This window comes from Nycticebus coucang, chromosome 14, assembly GCF_027406575.1.
Source record: "Nycticebus coucang isolate mNycCou1 chromosome 14, mNycCou1.pri, whole genome shotgun sequence".
Lineage (NCBI taxonomy): Eukaryota > Metazoa > Chordata > Mammalia > Primates > Lorisidae > Nycticebus > Nycticebus coucang.
The window spans coordinates 67,048,549-67,067,591 of NC_069793.1; the positions used below are offsets into that span (position 1 = coordinate 67,048,549).

Consider the following 19,043-nt stretch of genomic DNA (forward strand, 5'->3'; position numbering starts at 1 on the left):
CAGCAAAGTAGCCTGCTTCACCTACCAGCAATGCAGTAACTCCTGCCTGTTGTCGGGGTAACAGGTGAGCTGACCTGAGCAGCTGGTGAGGGTACAGATGGTCCTAAGTGGTTTTCTTTATCCATAACAGTTAGTCTGTGTTTCAAAGGAGTGGGGGGCAATGCCAGTTGCCTCTTATTCCCATCAACAATGCAATACTGGGGGCCTGGGCAAGTCCATCTCCATGGTGCTTACTTCTGCTTAGCTTAACATTTGATTTTTTAACTTTTATTTATAAATATTAGTTGTCTATTTTTTGATACTTAAAAAAATAGTAAGAAATTAACTGATGACTCCATACTGAATCTCAGAGTCAAAGCATTCTATAATAGACATACTCTTATTTGACAATGTTACTTTCTTTGCATTATTATTATTATTATTGCTTAATATTTCGATGTAGCCATTGTCTCATTCCTTTTCTGAATGTATTTATGTTCATTCGTTCCTTACAAGGGTTTTGTTTTTAATCCTTATCTTAAACATTGTTATTGTTATTATATTTTAAGTCTTTTTAATTTTGTGAAGGCAAAAAAAATGGAAACCTAATTAACACGTGTATGTAAAAATTAAAAAACAACAACAATAACCCCCCCCCTGAATCTTAGGTACGTCACTGTAACTCTGAGCCTGTTTCTTTACATGCAAAATAGAGATGATACCTACATAATGACTTGTGATGACTGAATGAAAAAATGTATTTAAAGTGCCTGGCACATAGCAAATGCTCAATCAATGGGCTAGCTTCTCTTTCTCTACATCCTCCACATCTCTTTCAGTCTCAAGCTGTCACCCTGGGTAGAGTGCTGTGGCATTGTAGCTCACAGCAACTTCAGACTCTTGGGCTTAAGCGATTCTCTTGCCTCAGCCTCCCAAGTAGAGGGGACTACAGGTGCCTGCCACAATGCCTGGCTATTTTTTTTTGGTTGTAGTTGTTGTTGTTTGGCAGGCTGGGCTGGATTCGAACTCACCAGTTCAGGTGTATGTGGCTGGCGCCCTAGTCGCTGAGCTACAGGTGCCAAGCCTTCACATCTCTTTCAAACTCATTGCTTAGATCCAAAGTACTGCCTTCAAGTGGTAAAATACCCAATGGACAAATGAGATAAATCAGAGTAGGTAGGCCAATGAATGTGCTACCAATACTTACACCCAGTTCAGCGCATTCTGCTTCTGAGGACTGGTGTTAATGGGAGAATTGTTGCACTTGTCATGGAGGTGAGTATTCTGGAGTGTCTTCCCATGCCCCCTGTGCATTCCATGAGGGTAGCCACTGCTCACACTCACACTCGGCTAACCTAAGCACCAGCATCCAAAATGCCTGGAGGTGGCTTAAAGGGGTCACTTGTGGGAAACACCAAAGGATACAGAAGGATGCTCTGCCTTGTGGATGTCTCGGATCCAGTAGTCACCTGTTTCTGACTGACGTCAGAGTCATCAATGGTTGGCCTCTTATGGACTTCCTTTTTGCTCTGGGAAGCCAGGTGTAGAGGGAATTTCTCGAAGCTATCAGCAGAATCACTGAACTCACTGGAGGCAGCTTCATTCTCAGCCTGGGCCTCTGGCATGGGCTCCTTGTCCTGATCCCCTTGTGGTGAGCTCCAACCACCAAAAGCGTTGCTCTGTTGGGCTCCTGAGAGTGTCAGGCATGGGATAAATTGAGGGTCGGCTGAGGTAGGCTCACCAAACCTGGCCTTTGAGGCCCCATCCTCACAAGCAACAAGACTTTGGCTAAGAGAACTGTGTCTATGCAGGTCAGGGTTGACAGCCCTTTCAGGGATGGACACAAAGTTGCCTGCGATCTTGAGTTCCTCTTTGGGGAAAGGCTCTGGAGAAGTACAAGAGGGGTTTTTCCTTTGTATTTCATCAGGCTGAGGGCTGATGATCTCACTTGTGTCTGATATGAAACTGGACCAGGGGCTAGTTCTGTCTGTCACAGTGGTGATCTCATTTAAGGTCCTGGGCTCAATGATGTCTTCTTCATAGTCCTCATCACTGTAGGCCAGGCCTGGCTCAGTGTCCTCACTGCTCTGCATCCCTGTAATGGGGACTGTATGCCCTAGTGACTTGTGGAACATTCCCTCTCTATCTGAAGTCTCTTCAAGAGCAGAGGGAGGTGAGAAATTTGTGTCTTCATCTGGAGCTCCTGCCAGTGGCTTGTCTGGAGTTGTGCTTTGTTCCTGCATGACTTCTGTGTCCTGAGCATCTGGGAGGGTGGTGACCTTGCTATTTTTATTCCTGGTTCGATGAGAACTCAAAGCTGCTTGGGAATTCCTGGTGATAGTCTGCAGATCTGAACAGCAACAGATATCACTCTTACTATAAGGAAGGGCCACAGACCACTCAAGTTTCCCCCACTAGCCTCTAGCTTCAGAAGTATTCTTTTTCTTTTCTTTTCTTTTTTTTGACAGGATCTCACTCTGTTGCCCAGGCTAGAGTGCTGTGGCATCAGCCTAGCTCACAGCAACCTCAAACTCCTGGGGCTCAAGTGATCCTCCTGCCTCAGCCTCCCGAGTAGCTGGGACTATAGGTGCCCACCACTACGCCCAACTAATTTTTCTATTTTTAGTAGAGATGGGGTCTCACTCTTGCTCAGGCTGGTCCTGAACTCCTGAGCTCAAGCGATACTCCCATTTAGGCCTTCCAGAGTGCTAGGATTATAGGCATGAGCCAGTGCACCCAGCCGTCAGAAGTATTCTTACAATCAGACTTTGAACAAACCACCCAAGAGTCAGTGAAACTATACTCAAGGCAGTAAAATTTCTAGTACTTTATTCTAGTATCAGAGGACCAAAATCTAAACTATTTATAGTTGTGGATACATCTGTGGAAACGCTTTCAGTGACTATTTGCTCCTGCTCAGGAATTCTTGGGAGCTGGGAGTCCTGGTGGGCATGTTCATGCTTCCATTTACTTCAGTTATTACCTATATTAAAAACCAAAATGAGAATTCACTTATTTACCTATTTGATGACAGTTATTAAAACTACCTAATTTACTTGGAAAATAAAAGCAAGAAAATATCTAACACCCTGTGACAGACAGGGAGGTTTATAGAGAAAATGGAGGTAGCAGGGGTGTTGGAAAGAGCACGGGCTTTGGAGTCAGCCAATCTTTTTTTTTTTTTTTTTTGAGACAGAGTCTCACTATGTGGCCCTTGGTAGAGTGCTGTAGCATCACAGCTGATAGCAACCTCAACTCTTGGGCTTAAGCGATTCTCTTGCCTCAGCCTCCCAAGAAGCTGGGACTATAGGCGCCCACCACAATGCCCAGCTGTTTTTTTGTTGTTGCAGATGTCATTGTTGTTTAGCTGGCCCTGGCTGGGTTCGAACCCACCAGCCTCAGTGTATGTAGCTGGTGGCATAACCACTGTGCTATGGGCACCAAGCCTATCTTTCTTTCTTTTTTTTTTTTTTGAGTTCAAATCTCAACTGTCACATGTTAACTTTGTGATCAGCAATCTATCCTCTTTGAACCTGTTTGGTTATTAACACTACCCATTTCACAGGGTTACAGTATACATGAGATCAATGGACATACACTGTGTAGTACACAGATAGGCACTTAATAAATAGAAGCTACTAGTCATCTCAAATTATTTCTGGAATAAAAAGAAATTCATGTAACCAAAACATTTGCACCCCCATAATAGTCTGAAATTAAAAAAAATTATTCCTGAGATAAAATGTGAGTGAATAAATTAATAAACAGGTCTAGTAAACGATGTATGTTTGCACGATTATTTTGGAGAAAGTTAGGAATTGGAGGCAAATCTGACTCTTGGGAGAGGGGGTCACTGTTCCTCCGAGCACCTAACAGAGGGCTCAGCTTACAGCAGGTGCTGGCTGTTTAATACACTGACAATTCTTAGGCCTCAAAAGGTAAAGAGTAAATGTATGAAAATGGAACATCCCTGCCTGTCAATAGCAACAGGCACCAGGAAGCAGACTGTGGATCCTGATCCTTTGGTCTAAATTACCTTTTCTGTTTTGGAGCAGAAAGGTAGAAAAAAAGAAAGCTTTTTGCTTTTAATAAACCAGTCCAGCCTCCAAGGCCCTACTCCATTGCACCTCCTTGAGGAAGCCTTCCCAGATGCCCAGATGAATGGAATTGCTATATGGCTTGTCATGAGGCATGATAGAGGCAGCAGGCTTTTTTTCCTTTTAAAACTGGCTTCTCCCTAATCTAATCATCTTTTCTTTTTCAGCTTCATCCTGTCCTTATGAAAATCAGTTCTCATTCTGTCTTCCCCTTGCTCAGAACTCCCATTTTCTTCCAGGGTAAACATTAACCTCCCAAGTTTGGCTTCAAGGCCCAACAGCTTCAATCCTTTAATTCTTTTTTTCTACCCTTTAGAAAAATCCCTGCTTTTGTTCCCATTTCTACCTGGAACAAGCCTCCTCTTTCACTCTTACGCTTCTGCCTGGGGAGAATTTTCTTCAGTTGACCACATATGAGCTTAATGAAGGCAGAGACGATGCCTACCCTGTCTATCACTGTATCCTTCTGGAACGAATAACATAACACAGCCTGACATATTTGGTACTCAGTGAATAGTTGAATGTTCCAAGTGCACCAAGTGGAAGTCAAACACAGTACGCATCTGGGGCTCTGGATTCCAACACAGTAAGTATCTGGGAGAAGCAGGCAGAAACATTTGCACCTAACATCAACCAGGATGTCTCCCCACCCCCACCTTTATTTATTATTTATTTATTTATTTATTTATTATTTTGAGACAGAGTCTCAAGTTGTCGCCCTGGATAGAGTGCCATGGTGTCATAGCTCACAGCAACCTCAAACTCTTGGGCTCAAGTGATTCTCTTGCCTCAGCCTCCCAAGTAGCTGGGACTATAGGTGCCTTCCACAATGCCTGGCTATTTTTTTGGTTGTAGTTGTCATTGTAGGTATTTGATGGGCCTGGGCTGGATTCGAACCAGCCAGCTCAGGTGTATATGTGTGTGCCATAGTTGCTTGAGCTGCCGGCACTGAGCCTACCCCCATCTTTAAACAGAAAATTGAACTTATTCATCTCTGTGTAAAATCTACACATTTTGCTTGGAAAAAAAAGAACACTAAGGGGGAGCTAAAGATGCTGAGCTAATTGATTTCTCAACATTCCCCAAAGCTTGCCTGATAAAGATTTCCAGGTCTTTACCCTAGATCCTGATTCAGTAGAATGGAGCAAGACTCAGAAATCTATAGTTCAAAATGTGTCCCAGGTGATTCTTCTTTTTTCTTTTTGCAGAAAGATTTTTTTAGGAAGAACAAAGAGAAAGTTTAGAGCACTTCCACAGAGAGCTGAAAGTGGGTCACCTTCCTGAAGGAGAGAAGGTGATGCAGACCCCAGGTGATTTTTATGCTCAGGCAAGTTTGGTAAATACGTTCTCTGGAGTGGTCTCAGTCTTGACTGCACACTAGAATTACCTGGGGAGTCACCTCAGAGATTCTATTGAGGTGACTGGGCTGGGCATGCAGATTTTTTCTTTCTTTTTTTTTGCAGTTTTTGGCTGGGGCCAGGTTTGAACCCGCCACCTCTGGTATATGGGGCCAGCTCCCTACTCCTTTGAGCCACAGGTGTCACCCGGCATGGAGATTTTTAAAAGCTCCCTTAATTAACTCCAATATCCAACCAAAGTGAGCAACACTGCTCTAAGGTATTTTTCAAAGGCTGGACTATGGAGCACCAACATCCAGAATCAGCTAGGGTGCTTGTCAAAACTGCAGATTTCTAGGCTCTGAGAACTTTAAATGTATTTTAGTTGATTTTTTTCTCAAAAGAGAGTGGCACAAGTTCAAGAACTGCTAATGAGGACCACTCATCTAATCCACCTTCTCTTTTTGTGGTTGGGGAAAGTGAAGCTCAAGGTGGGAAAGACATGCTGAGAGTCAAATACAAGTCTGAGTCAGAAGGCCACCAAGGACAGGCTTAATCCAGTGTACTTTCCATTGTCACAGGTTGCTGTGTGGACAGTATCCCTTCTTTTTTTTTTTGAGACAGAGTTTCACTATGTTATCCTCAGTAGAGTACCATGGCGTCACAGCTTACGGCAACCTCAAACTCTTGGACTTACACGATTCTCTTGCCTCAGCCTCCCAGGTAAGTGGGACTACAGGTGCCTGTCACAATGCACGGCTACTTTTTGTTTCAGTTGTTATTGTTGTTTAGCTGGCCCAGGTCAGGTTCGAACCTGCCATCCTTGGTGTATGTGGCTGGTGCTGTAACCACTGTGCTATGAGCACTGAGCCAATGTTCCTTCTTTGAAAAGGAAGATGGTCAAAAAAAGAAAAAAAAAGGGAAGACAGTGAAAACCATTGGTCTCTGTTTGTTATGAGACTAATCTGAGGGCAGACATTCAAATGCTTCTGAATTAGCACCTAGTGACCATAACTTCTCAAGAAAGAACTTGAGCCATACCTGTGATTAAGGAGCTGACTTGCAATATCAGGTTATTGGATTTCTCCAGGATGCACTGGCTCTCAGGGTCTAGGCTGCTGGCTCCTCGCACAACAGTGTCCTTACAGTTCTCCTGGCACTGCGAGGTGGCAGTATGAGTCTGAGGGATGAGGGGTAGGAAAGGTTTGGTGAGCTTCTGGCTGAAGTATTGCTGGATCTGATCAAGCTCACTCAGATTCTTCCTATAAACAAAGAAGAAAAGACAAAAGGGTTATTCACAGAGATTATAAACATCACTTTATGTCCCCTGGACATTCTACCACTTGAGACAAAACCTTAGTATCTCTGACTTGGTCTATTAATACCAGAGCCCCCTCTCTCCAATCCACCAATTCATCTTCACTTCTCTGCATTCCCAGTGCTGGAGACAAATCTCTCTCCCTTACTGTTTGTCTAATGTGGTTTCTCTTCTGATGTCCAGCCAAAATGCCACCTCCTTCTATGAGAACTATTCTTGACCATCATTCTAGCCTTTACTGACAGAATAAAGCCCTACTGTGGGCTAACATTGTCCTTTGCTAGCTTGTAATCATCCCTGATCTTTCATGCAAGTGAAAAAGGCTTTCTTGACCCCTCTCAATTGACTTAAGGAGCTTAAGGGCTTCTTGTCTGTGCCCTGCAGTTCTTTCTGTACATCACCTGTTTAATTCATATCTATTTTCCCTGATGTACAGTGAGCCCTATGCTGATTCCTTTACATCTGTTGTATCCAGCATAATGCTTGGCACAAAACAAAAGAATGCTGTATGGATAAACGGACATGAATAAGTGACAAAAAAAAAAAAAAGAAAAGAGAGAGAGATTGAGACTCTTTCACTCTCTCTTTTTTTGAGACAGAGTCTCAAGCTGTCACCCTGGGTAGAGTGCCGTGGCATCACAGCTCACAGTAATCTCCAATTCTTGGGCTCAAGTGATCCTCTTGCCTCAGTTTTTCTATTTTTAGTAGAGATGGGATCTCACTTTAGCTTAGGCTGGTTTCAACCTCGTAACCTCAAACTATCCACCTGCCTTGGCCTCCCAGAGTGCTAGGATTACAGGCATGAGCCACCGTACTTGGCCCCTGTTTTTTTATGCTTTCAAATACTTTATCTTGTTTAATTCTTATCCAACTACATGAGATCAGTGGTTATTATTTGACAAATAAGGAACTTGAGGTTCAGAGAATTTAAGTAATTTATATGGAGTAGGAAGCAATATGTAGCTATGCAGAATTTGGGTCTCCAAGTCTTGTGCTGTTTCTATAAAAGATGGGCTCTGCCATATACTGGAACCTGAGTTAAAGCTACTCCCTGCTTTGTCCCTATTTCATTCAACTTTTAAGGTTGTAGCTCATATTTCTTCTTTTCAAAGTCTATTACCTCAAATTGTTGGGCTATCTCTCCCTTAAGCTCTTTCCATCTCATCATTTCCATCACACCTGTCTAAGATTTTCCCTTAATTTACTTGTTGTTAGTACAAGTATCTCTAAGTAGGCAATGAGCATCTGGGATTAAAAGATACTATCCCAAACTTCTCCATTTCTCTAATACACTCAATACTGGTACAAAATTTGCACAACACAGACACTAAATACTTGAAAGTCTTTCTAACCTTTTGTTAGTAACAGTCTCTGCATGTCTCCAAGTCAAATCCAAATAAAATGGGAGGACAAAGCTGATCCTTATTCTATCACTAGAGGCCAAGACTATATCAAATCACAGTGGTGTCTATCGAATCACTAAAGTGTCTATGACCTGGTGTACGCCATGTGGATAAATACCTGTAGCAGGAACATGCTAATAAACGTAAACTTGGTGCAGCTTTAGCAAACATCCAAACCCACTGTTCCTGTCAGAGGTTCTGGGTAGAATCACAGCACAACAACCTACTAACACCAAGCTATAATTTTCTCATCTGTGAAACAAGTTTATTGATACTTGCCCTTCAAATCTCATAGCTGTAATTCAAATGAAGCAGTTTTAGGGCTCTCTGAATCCAAGGAGGCAATGCAAATTGGTATTATCTTGTTTCATCTGCATTTGGTAGAGAATCCTCTAAGATGGTAGCTCTCAAAGCCTTGCTTAGACTAGCAGCATCAGCATCACCTGAGAACTTGTTACAAATGCAGATTCTTAGGCTTTATCCTAGACCTACTACATCAGAACCTGTCTGGATTGGTCCTACCAACCAGTGCTTTAATAAGACCTTTGCGTAATTCTGACTATACACTAAATTTTTTTTTTTTTTTTTTTTGAGACAGAGCCTCAAGCTGTCACTCTGAGTAGAGTGCTGTGGCATCACAGCTCACAGCAACCTCCAAATCCTGGACTCAAGTAATTCTCCTGCCTCCGCTTCCCAAGTAGCTGGGATTACAGGCACCTGCCATAATGCCCGGCTATTTTTTGGTTGCAGCCATCATTGTTTTTTGGCGGGCCTGGGCTGGATTCGAACCCGCCAGCTCAGGTGTAATGTGGCTGGTGCCTTAGCCACTGGAGCCACAGGCGCCAAACCTACTATACACTAAATTTTAAAAACCACTGCTCTAGGGCGATATTGTCCCCTAGGGGACACTTGGCAATGTCTAGAGACATTTTATGTGTTTTAAAATTTTATTTATTTATTTAGTAGAGATGTGGTCTTACTCTGTTGCCCAGGGTATTCTTGAACTCTTGGCTTCAAGTGATCTTTCCACCTTGGCCTCTCAATATGCTGGAACTACATGCATGGGCCACAGCATCCAGTCTTAGGAGACATTTTTTGGATGTCACAACTGAGGGAGGGCTGCTACCGGTATGTAGTGGGTGGAGACCAGGAATGCTGATGAACGTCCTACAATGCACAGAACTGGGCCCTGCAATAAAATATCTGGCCAGAATGTCAACATTCTGTTGAGAAAACCTACTCTAGGGCGAGGAAGTGCTTCTTCTCTTTTCAGTAGGTTCCCAATATGTTATGTGAATGACCCAATAAAATATAGGTAACTTGTAAATGGTTTTACTCAAATAGCCTCCAGCCTCTTAGTATTCTGAAGATGAGAATATGAATGAATTGCTTCCTTGTAAAGTAAGTTTGGGCAGTTTTCCATAGCCTATAGCACTTTGGTTCAATTCTTTTTTAACTTGTCTCCTTTAACCTAACCAAAGGATAGGCTGGTTTTTACAAACAAAATCTTTATCCTCCTTCTCCACTTCAGGTGCATCCTTCCTGAAGCTGCACATTCAGTGGAAGAGGATGATGTTCCTTGACAGAGGAGGACTGTTCTTTAGTCAAGGGTTCTTAAAAAAATGAGTAGCTGTGCTCCCCAGGTAAGACCTCCGAACAAGCTCTCAAATATAAAATCTTTTAAACTTTTTTCTCCTCAAACTTTTCACTTTCCTCCTTCCCTTTCCCCGTCACTTTGCACTTGCAAATAATTCTGAAAGTCAAACTTATAGCATGATTTTCAAGTCCCTTCATGATTAGACCCCTACGGAACTCACCCTGCTCCCTGCACCTTATGTTCAGCTTTTCCTTTTTCTCTTTTTTTTGTAGAGACAGAGTTTCATTTACCGCCCTCGGTAGAGTGCCATGATGTCACAGGACTCACAGCAACCTCCAGCTCTTGGGCTTCCGCGATTCTCCTGCCTCAACCTCCCGAGCAGCTGGGATTACAGGCGCCCACCACAATGCCCAGCTATTTTTTGGTTGCAGTTCAGCCGGGGCTGGGTTTGAACCCGCCACCCTTGATATATGGGGCCGGTGCCCTACTCACTGAGCCACAGGCGCCACCCACTTCAGCTTTTCCTAACTACACTGCCGATAGTTCTCCAAACGTGACTTGTTTCATGCCCCCGGGCCTTGGCCCATGTTCTTTCTGCACAGATACCCTTCATATTTTTGACCTGTTCCTTCAAAGACCAGTTCTTTAAATCTTTCCGTGAACAAAGCGTAATGCTATTCATTCCTCTGTCTACCCTTGGCCAATAAACCTGCAGCTCTTACCTTCCTGCATTATGATTACTTGGCAACACAGCCATGTCCTCTACTAAGATGGCAGAACCAGGAATGGAGGTCAAGTTTATCCGACTCTGATGCCAAGTTCTTTCTACTGAATCATACTTCTCATTAGATACCCTAGGGGCTGATAACAGCCCTTTCAATTCTCACAGTGATTCTCTGGGTCATATGCTAACTATACCAAGAAAGGAAAAAGAAAGAGTTAATAAAACAGATAGATGCTGTTCTAGAGGAAGTCAGTGGTTGTTAGGATGGAGAGGAGGATGAGGCTTGGTGAATGGTAAAGAGGATGTGAGGCTATATAGATATGGGGGTGGTTTATTAAGTTTTGGTGAACAACTGAAAGTTTCTTTATTTGTAGGTAGATCAGTTAATAGTGTCCCCTGAATGTATGAAAGGTCTCAACCTGAGATAGATTCATCTAAGAGAGATCCTACAAGTCTCCAGGGTCCAACCTGATACTGATATGCACAAGGGCCCTCTACTAAATCTCCCTGGGTGATGATAACTGATGAAGAGCAGTATGCACACTGCCATTACCCATTTACATGCCATGCCCTGCAATGGTTTCCTGTGTCTTTTCTCAGCAGAGAGCCTCACCTGAGAGAAGTCAGAATGGAGGTATGGGAGGACAAAGGTGAGGTGGTTAGTTTGTCACCACATGGCAAGAGTGCCTCTCCCTGCTGCAGGGATTCATGAAATCGGCGGATGTTTTGCACATGCTCTTCATGGCGGGATGCCTGGCTTCTTGTACCGTTTCTGTCAAGAAAAAGTGGGAGCCAAATAAACCAATGAGAAAAATCCTACTGTGACAAGAAACCAGTCAATTTCGTGAAATGGTACTGCAAATCTATCCCAACTACCATAGTTGTAACTTCATCAACTCTTCCTTGAATTATAAGCCTTTGGTCTTGCCTACCCCCTCTTTAATCCATTTTCCATATTGTAGCCTGAATGATTTTTCTTTTTTTTTTTTTTGTAGAGACAGAGTCTCACTGTACCGCCCTCTGGTAGAGTGCCGTGGCATCACACGGCTCACAGCAACCTCTAACTCTTGGGCTTACGTGATTCTCTTGCCTCAGCCTCCCGAGCAGCTGAGACTACAGGCCTGAATGATTTTTCTAAAACATAAATCTGAAGTAAAAATAATAAGAACAATATTTTTGGAGTCCTTACTATATGCCAAGCCCTGTTGTAAGCATTCAACGTGTATTAACTCAATTAATCATTCCCTTCAAGCTTTGGCTTTTCCTTTATGTATAGAACAAATCTCAAATTCCTAGCATGGTATTTAAGAATGTGACTCTTGGCTGGGTGGTGGCTTATGCCTATAATCCTTAGCATTTTGAGAGGCCAAGGCAGATAGATTGCCTGAGGTGAGGAGTTTGAGATCACCTTGAGCAAGAGCAAGACTCTGTCTCTACTAAAATAGAAAAACTAGCCAAATGTTGTGGTGGATGCCTGTAGTCCCAGGAGCTGAGGTAAGAGGATGGCATGAGCCCAGGAGTTTGAGGTTAGTGTGAGCTATAACACCAGGGCACTCTAGCCAGGACAACTCAGTGAGACTCTGTCTAAAAAAGAAAAAGAATGTGACTCTGGCTATCTTCTTTTTTAAAAATACCAGTTTCATTGAGATATAATTCACCCACTTGAAGTATGCAATTCAATGGCTTTCAGAGTTATTCAATATTTACAGAGTTGTACCACCACCACCACAATCAATCTTACAACGTTTTCTTTTTTAACAAAGCACTTTTTTTTTTTTTTTTTTTTTTGCAGTTTTTGGCTGGGGCTGGGTTTGAACCCACCACCTCTGGCATATGGGGCCGGCACCCTACTCCTTTGAGCCACAGGCACTGCCCTCTTACGACATTTGTATCTCCCCCAAAAGAAACTCCATATACTGGCAATCATGTCATGTTTACCAGGCCTAGGCAACTAACTACAACTTTACTTTCTGTCCCTATGGATTTGCCTATTCTGGATACTTCACAGAAATGGAATTATATAATATGTGCTTTTTTGTGACTGGTTTCCTTCATTTAGCATAATGTTTTCAAACTTTATCTATACTGTAGCATTTATCAAAATTACATTCCTTTTCATAGCTGAATAATGCTCCATTATATAGATATACATTTTGTTTATCTACTAGTCAGTCAACAAATATTTGAGTTGTTTCTACTTTTGGTTATTAGAAATAATGCTGCTATAAGCATATGTATACAAGTTTTTGTATACAAGTTATACAAGTGGGGACGTATATCTTCATTTCTTTTGGGTATGTAACGTATTTTGCTATGTATAACATGTACATTTTTGTCCTCAAGCTGTTGCCCTGGGTAGAGTGCCGTTGCATCACACCTCACAGCAACCTCAAATTCCTGGGCTCCAGCGATTCTCCTGCCTCTAGCTCCCACGTAGCTGGGACTACAGGTGCCTGCCACAACACCCGGCTATTTTTTTGGTTGCAGCCCTCATTGTTGTTTGGAGGGCCTGTGCTGTATTTGAACCTGCCATCTCAGGTGTATGTGGCTGGTGCCTTAGCCGCTTGAGCCACAGGCGCCGAGCCTTTTTGTCCAAATTTTGGGGCGAAAAATAAGGAAATACATTATACATGGGAAGCATGGCTTGGGAGTGGGGGAACCCAGTGGGTCTCCCAGGGCTGCTGCATCCTCCCACCTGAGCCCACCAGGCACACAGGGTTCCAGTCTGTGAGAATCTAGGATCTAGTGGGGGCAGGCCACCAGCTGGGGCTGAAATTTGGAAAGGGGTGTGGCTGGGAAGGCCGGGAATGGGAGCCTAGTGCAGGCCCCAGGGACCTGCCTGGTTGCCCATGGGCCAGGAGGCCTCAGAAACCCCCGCTTTGCCATCCACACATGTGGCCATCTCGGCTGGGCCCTTGATGTGGCAGGGAAGGAAAGGCTCCCATGTGCGAGGGAAGGGGTAACCTTTACAGAGTTAGTGGCTGTGGGAAGGCAGCACAATTGGCATGTTTATCAGGGGAGTGTTAGCCCTCCCCAGATGTGTCTCTCCTGGCCAAGAGATGGCTATTTTCTCCAGGGGCTTTCCCTGAAAGGTTGGACTAAAAACGTGAGTGTAGCTTAGTGCGGTAGTTTACGCCTGTAATCCCAGCACTTTGGTAGGCCAAGGTGAGTGGACTGCCTGAGCTCACAGGTTTGAGACCAGCCTGAGCAAGAGTGACACCATTATCTCTAAATAGCCATTATCTCTAAAATAGCACCCGTGTTTGGTGGGTGCCTATAGTCTTAGCTACTTGGGAGGCTGAGGCAAGAGAATTGCTTAAGCCTAGGAGTTTGAGGTTGCTGTGAGGTATGATGCCACAGCATTCTACAAGGGTGACAAAGTGAGACTCTGTCTCAAAAAACAAACAAACAAAAAACAAAATGGGGGGTCATGCTTCTCCATTCTTGTGATGCTTTACTAAGAATAATGTCTTCCACGTCCATCCAGGTTAATACGAAGGATGTAAAGTCTCCATTTTTTTTAATGGCTGAATAGTGTTCCATGGTATACATATACTACAGCTTGTTAATCCATTCTGGGTTGGTAGGCATTTAGGCTGTTTCCACATTTTGGCGATTGTAAATTGAGCTGCAATAAACAGTCTAGTACAAGTGTCCTTATGATAAAAGGATTTTTTTCCTTCTGGGTAGATGCCCAGTAATGGGATTGCAGGATCAAATGGGAGGTCTAGGTTGAGTGCTTTGAGGTTTCTCCAGACTTCCTTCCAGAAAGGTTGTACTAGTTTGCAGTCCCACCAGCAGTGTAAGTGTTCCCTTCTCTCCACATCCACGCCAGCATCTGCAGTTTTGAGATTTTTGTGATGTGGGCCATTCTCACTGGGGTTAGATGATATCTCAAGGTTGTCTTGATTTGCATTTCTCTAATATACAGAGATGATGAACATTTTTTCATGTGTTTGTTAGCCATTCGTCTGTCATCTTTAGAGAAGGTTCTATTCATGTCTCTTTCCCATTGATATATGGGATTGTTGGCTTTTTTCATGTGGATTAATTTGAATTCTCTTTTTTTTTTGTTGCAGTTTGGCCAGGCTGGGTTTGAACCCGCCACACTCGGCATATGGGGCTGGCGCCCTACTCACTGAGCCACAGGCACTGCCCTAATTTGAGTTCTCTATGTCAATTTTGATATGAGGACAATTAATGACAATTAAGGTTATGGGGGGGAGGAAAAGCAGAAAGAGGGACGGAGGGAGGGGGTGGGGCCTTGGTGTGTGTCACACTTTATGGGGGCAAGACATGATTGCAAGAGGGACTTTGCCTAACAATTGCAATCAGTGTAACCTGGCTTATTGTACCCTCAATGAATCCCCAACAATAAAAAAAAAATAAAAAAAATAAAAAAAATAAATGGGGGTGTGTATTACACACTAGAGCACATTATACATGGTAAAATATGGTACCTAGGAGTGGAATTATTGGATCATATGGTTACTCTGTATTTAATCTTTTATTTATTTATTTATTATTTTTATTTATATATTTCCAATGTTTTTATTAAATCATAAACACATAGATCAGGTATACATTAATGCATTTATGGGGTACAAGGCGCTGATTCATATAGAATTAGGAATGCTTACATCACACTGGTTAATATATACCTCATCTCGTTTACTTAATTATTGTGTTAAGACACTTATACTCTATACTAATAGATCCGACATGTACCCTTGCATTATGCACCATAGATGTGATTCTACCATTCACCCTCCCCTCTCCCCTCCCAACACCCCTCCTCCCTCCTTCATCTTGGGCCATAGTTGTGATCTATTCTTCATATGAAAGTGTGAGTGATTGTAAATTGGTTTCATAATTGTACTGAGTACATTGGACATTTTTTCTTCCATTCTTTTTTTTTTTTTTGAGACAGAGTCTCAAGCCGTCACCCTGGGTAGAGTACTGTGGCATCACAGCTCACAACAACCTCAAATTCATGAGGTTGGCTTAAATGATTCTCGTGCCTCAGCTTTCCAAGTAGCTTGGACTACAGGCGGCTGCCACAATGCCCAGCTATTTTTTGGTTGTAGTTATCACCGTTGTTTGGCGGGTGTGGGCTGGATTCGAACCTGCCAGCTCCCGTGGTGTATGTGGCTGGTACCCTAGCCGCTTGAGCTACAGGTGCCGAGACTTTTCTTCCATTCTTGAGATACTTTACTAAATAGGGTATGTTCCAGCTCCATCCATGTAAACGTAAAAGAGGTAAAGTCTCCATCTTTTTTAAGGCTGCATAATATTCCATGGTATACATATGCCACAATTTTAATAATCCATTCATGGGTTGATGGGCACTTAGGCTTCTTCCATGACTTGGCTATTATGAATTGAGCTGCTATGAACAATCTGGTGCAAATCTTTGTTATAAAGTGATTTTTGGTCTTTTGGATATACACCTAGTAGAGGAATTACAGGATCAAATGGCATGTCTACTTTTAGATCCCTGAATGTTCTCCATACTTCTTTCCAAAAGGGACGTATTAGCTTGCACTCCCACCAGCAGTGCAGAAATGTTCCCTTTTCTCCACATCCACACCAACATCTGTAGTTTTAGGATTTTGTTATGTGAGCCACTCTTAACGGGAGTTAGATGATATCTGAAAGTGATTTTGATTTGCATTTCTTTGATGATTAAAGATGAGCATTTTTTTTTTTTTTTGGTAGAGACAGAGTCTCACTTTATGGCCCTCGGTAGAGTGCCGTGGCCTCACACAGCTCACAGCAACCTCCAACTCCTGGGCTTAAGCGATTCTCTTTGCCTCCTGAGCAGCTGGGATTACAGGCGCCCGCCACAACGCCCGGCTATTTTTTGGTTGCAGTTTGGCCAGGGCTGGGTTTGAACCCGCCACCCTTGGCATATGGGGCCGGCGCCTTACCGACTAAGCCACAGGCGCCGCCCATAAAGATGAGCATTTTTTCGTGTGTCTGTAGGTCATGTGCCTATCTTTTTCAGAGAAGCTTCTGTTCAAGTCCCTTGCCCACAATAAAATGGGATTACTTGTTCTTTTCCTGTTAGTAAGTTTGAGTTCTCTGTGGATTCTGGTTATCAAACCTTTGTCAGAAGCATAACCTGCAAATATCCTCTCCCATTCTGAGGGCTGTCTGCTTGCTTTACTTACTGTGTTCTTGGCTGCACAGCTTTTTAGTTTGATCAGATCCCAGTAATGTATTCTTGGTGTTGCTTCAATTGCCTGGTGCGGGGGTCCTCCCCATAAAGTATTCTCCAATTTCTTCAAGTGTTTCTCCTGTACTCTCTCTAAGAATCTTTATAGTTTCATATCTTCAGTTTAAATCTTTTATCCAGTGAGAGTCAATTTTGTTAATAGCGAAATGTGTGGATCCAGTTACAGTCTTCTACAAGTTGCCAGCAAATTCTCCCAGCAGGATTTGTTAAATAGAAAATCTTTCCCCAATTTATATTTTTGATAAGCTTATCAAAGATCAAATGACGATAAGTGTCTGGGTTCATCTCTTGGTTCTCAATTCTGTTCCATACATCTACCTCTCTATTTTTGTGCCAATACCATGCTGTTTTGATCACTATAGATTTATAGTATAGTTTGAAGTCTGGGAGCATGATTCTTTCTGATTTGTTTTTATTTCTGAGTAATGTTCTAGCTATTCGAGGTTTTTTTCTGGTTCCATACAAAATGAAGTACTACTTTTTCTAGATCTTTAAAGTATGACAGTGATGATGCATTAAATTTGTAAATTGCTTTGGGTAATATGAACTTTTTTTTTTAGAGACAGAGTCTTACTTTATCGCCCTTAGTAGAGTGCTGTGGCATCACAGCTCACAGCAACCTCCAGCGATTCTCTTGCTTCAGCCTTCCAAGTAGCTGGGACTATAGGTGCCCGCCACAAGGCCTGGCTATTTTTTTTTGTTGCAGTTTGGACGGAGCCGGCACCCTACTCACTGAGCCACAGGCACCAACCCTGGGTAATATGGACATGTTAATAATGTTGATTCTTCCTAGACATGAGCATGATATGTTTTTCCATTTGTTAACATCTTCAGCTATTTCTTTTCTCAGAGTTTCGTAATTCTCTTTATAGAGATCTTTCATGTCCTTTGTTAGGTAAATTCCCAAATACTTCATTTTCTTTGGCACAACTGTAAAGGGCATAGAGTCCTTGACTGTTTTTTCAGCTTGACTATTATTGGTATATATAAAAGCGACTGATTTGTGAGTATTGATTTTGTATCCCGAGACACTAACTATATTCCTTGATCACTTCTAAGAGTTTTGTGGTTGAGTCCCTGGGGTCTTCCAGGTATAAAATCTTATCTATGAAGAGTGAAAGTTTAATCTCCTCTGACCTTATTTGTATACCCTTGATCACCTTCTCTTGCCTGATAGCGATGGCTAAGACTTCCATTACAATGTTAAAAAGCAGTGGAGACAATGGGCAACCTTGCCTGGTTCCTGATCTGAGTGGAAATGTTTTCAATTTTACTCCATTCAATATGATATTGGCTATGAGTTTGCTATAGATGGCCTCTACCAGTTTAAGGAAAGTCCCTTCTATACCTATTTTCTTAAGGAAAGTCCCTTCTATACCTATTTTCTTAAGTATTCTGATCATGAAAGGATGCTGGATATTGTCAAAAGCTTTTTCTGCATCTACTGAGAGAATCACATGGTCTTTGTTTTTTAGTTTGTTTATGTGATATATTATATTTATAGATTTACATGTATTGACCCAACCTTGAGACCCTGGGATAAAACCCACATGGTCATGGTGTATAATTCATTTGATGTCTTGCTGGATTCTGTTTGCTAGGATCTTATTGAACATTTTTGTAGCTATGTTCATTAAAGATATTAGTCTTTAGTTTTCTTTTCTTGTTGGGTCTTTTCCTGGTTTGGGGATCAGGGTGATATTTGCTTCATAGAATGTGTTGGGAAGTGGCTTGACACCTGTGGCTCAAGCGGCTAAGGCGCCAGCCACATACATCTGAGCTGGGGGGTTCGAATCCAGCCCCAGCCTGCCAAACAACAATGACGGCTACAACCAAAAAATAGCTGGGCATTGTGGTGGGCACCTGTAGTCCCAGCTACTTGGGAGGTGGAGGCAAGAGAATCACTTCAGCCCAGGAGTTGGAGGTTGCTGTGAGCTGTGATGCCATGGCACTCTATCCAGGGCAACAGCTTGAGGCTCTGTCTCAAAAAAAAAAAAAAAAGAATGTGTTGGAAAAGGTTAAGTAATATAGGACCAGTTCCTGTTAAAAGGTTTGGCAGAATTCTGATGTGAAGCCATCTGGTCCCGGACTCTTCTTTTTTGGGAGATTTTGTATGGTTGATTCTATTTCAGTACTTGATATAGGTCTGTTCAGCATTTCCGATTCTTTCTGATTAAGTCAGGATGTTGGTGTGCTTCCAAGCATTGGCCAATTTCTTTCAGATTTTCATATTTCTGAGAATAAAGTTTTTTGTAGTATTTGTTAAGGATTTTTTTGAATTTGTGAGGTATCTGTTGTTGTTTTGCCTTTTTCATTTCTGATTGATGATGCTATGGAGTTTAATTTTCTA

General features: G+C 42.5%; 1 protein-coding gene across 4 annotated transcripts in view; it reads right to left on the reverse strand.

Moving 5' to 3' along the window:
* C2CD3 (C2 domain containing 3 centriole elongation regulator) overlaps positions 1-19,043 on the reverse strand; it is a 163,218-nt gene that overhangs the window by 23,664 nt on the left and 120,511 nt on the right. For 3 of the 4 annotated variants that reach the window (XM_053560620.1, XM_053560619.1, XM_053560618.1), the window contains 3 exons: positions 11,069-11,227; positions 6,455-6,675; positions 1,405-2,329 (listed from right to left, as the gene is read on the reverse strand). In XM_053560620.1, the coding sequence (XP_053416595.1) occupies positions 1,405-2,329; positions 6,455-6,675; positions 11,069-11,227 (1,305 nt within the window). The remainder of the gene's footprint in view (positions 1-1,404; positions 2,330-6,454; positions 6,676-11,068; positions 11,228-19,043) is intronic. The other variant, XM_053560621.1, reaches the window with a different exon arrangement.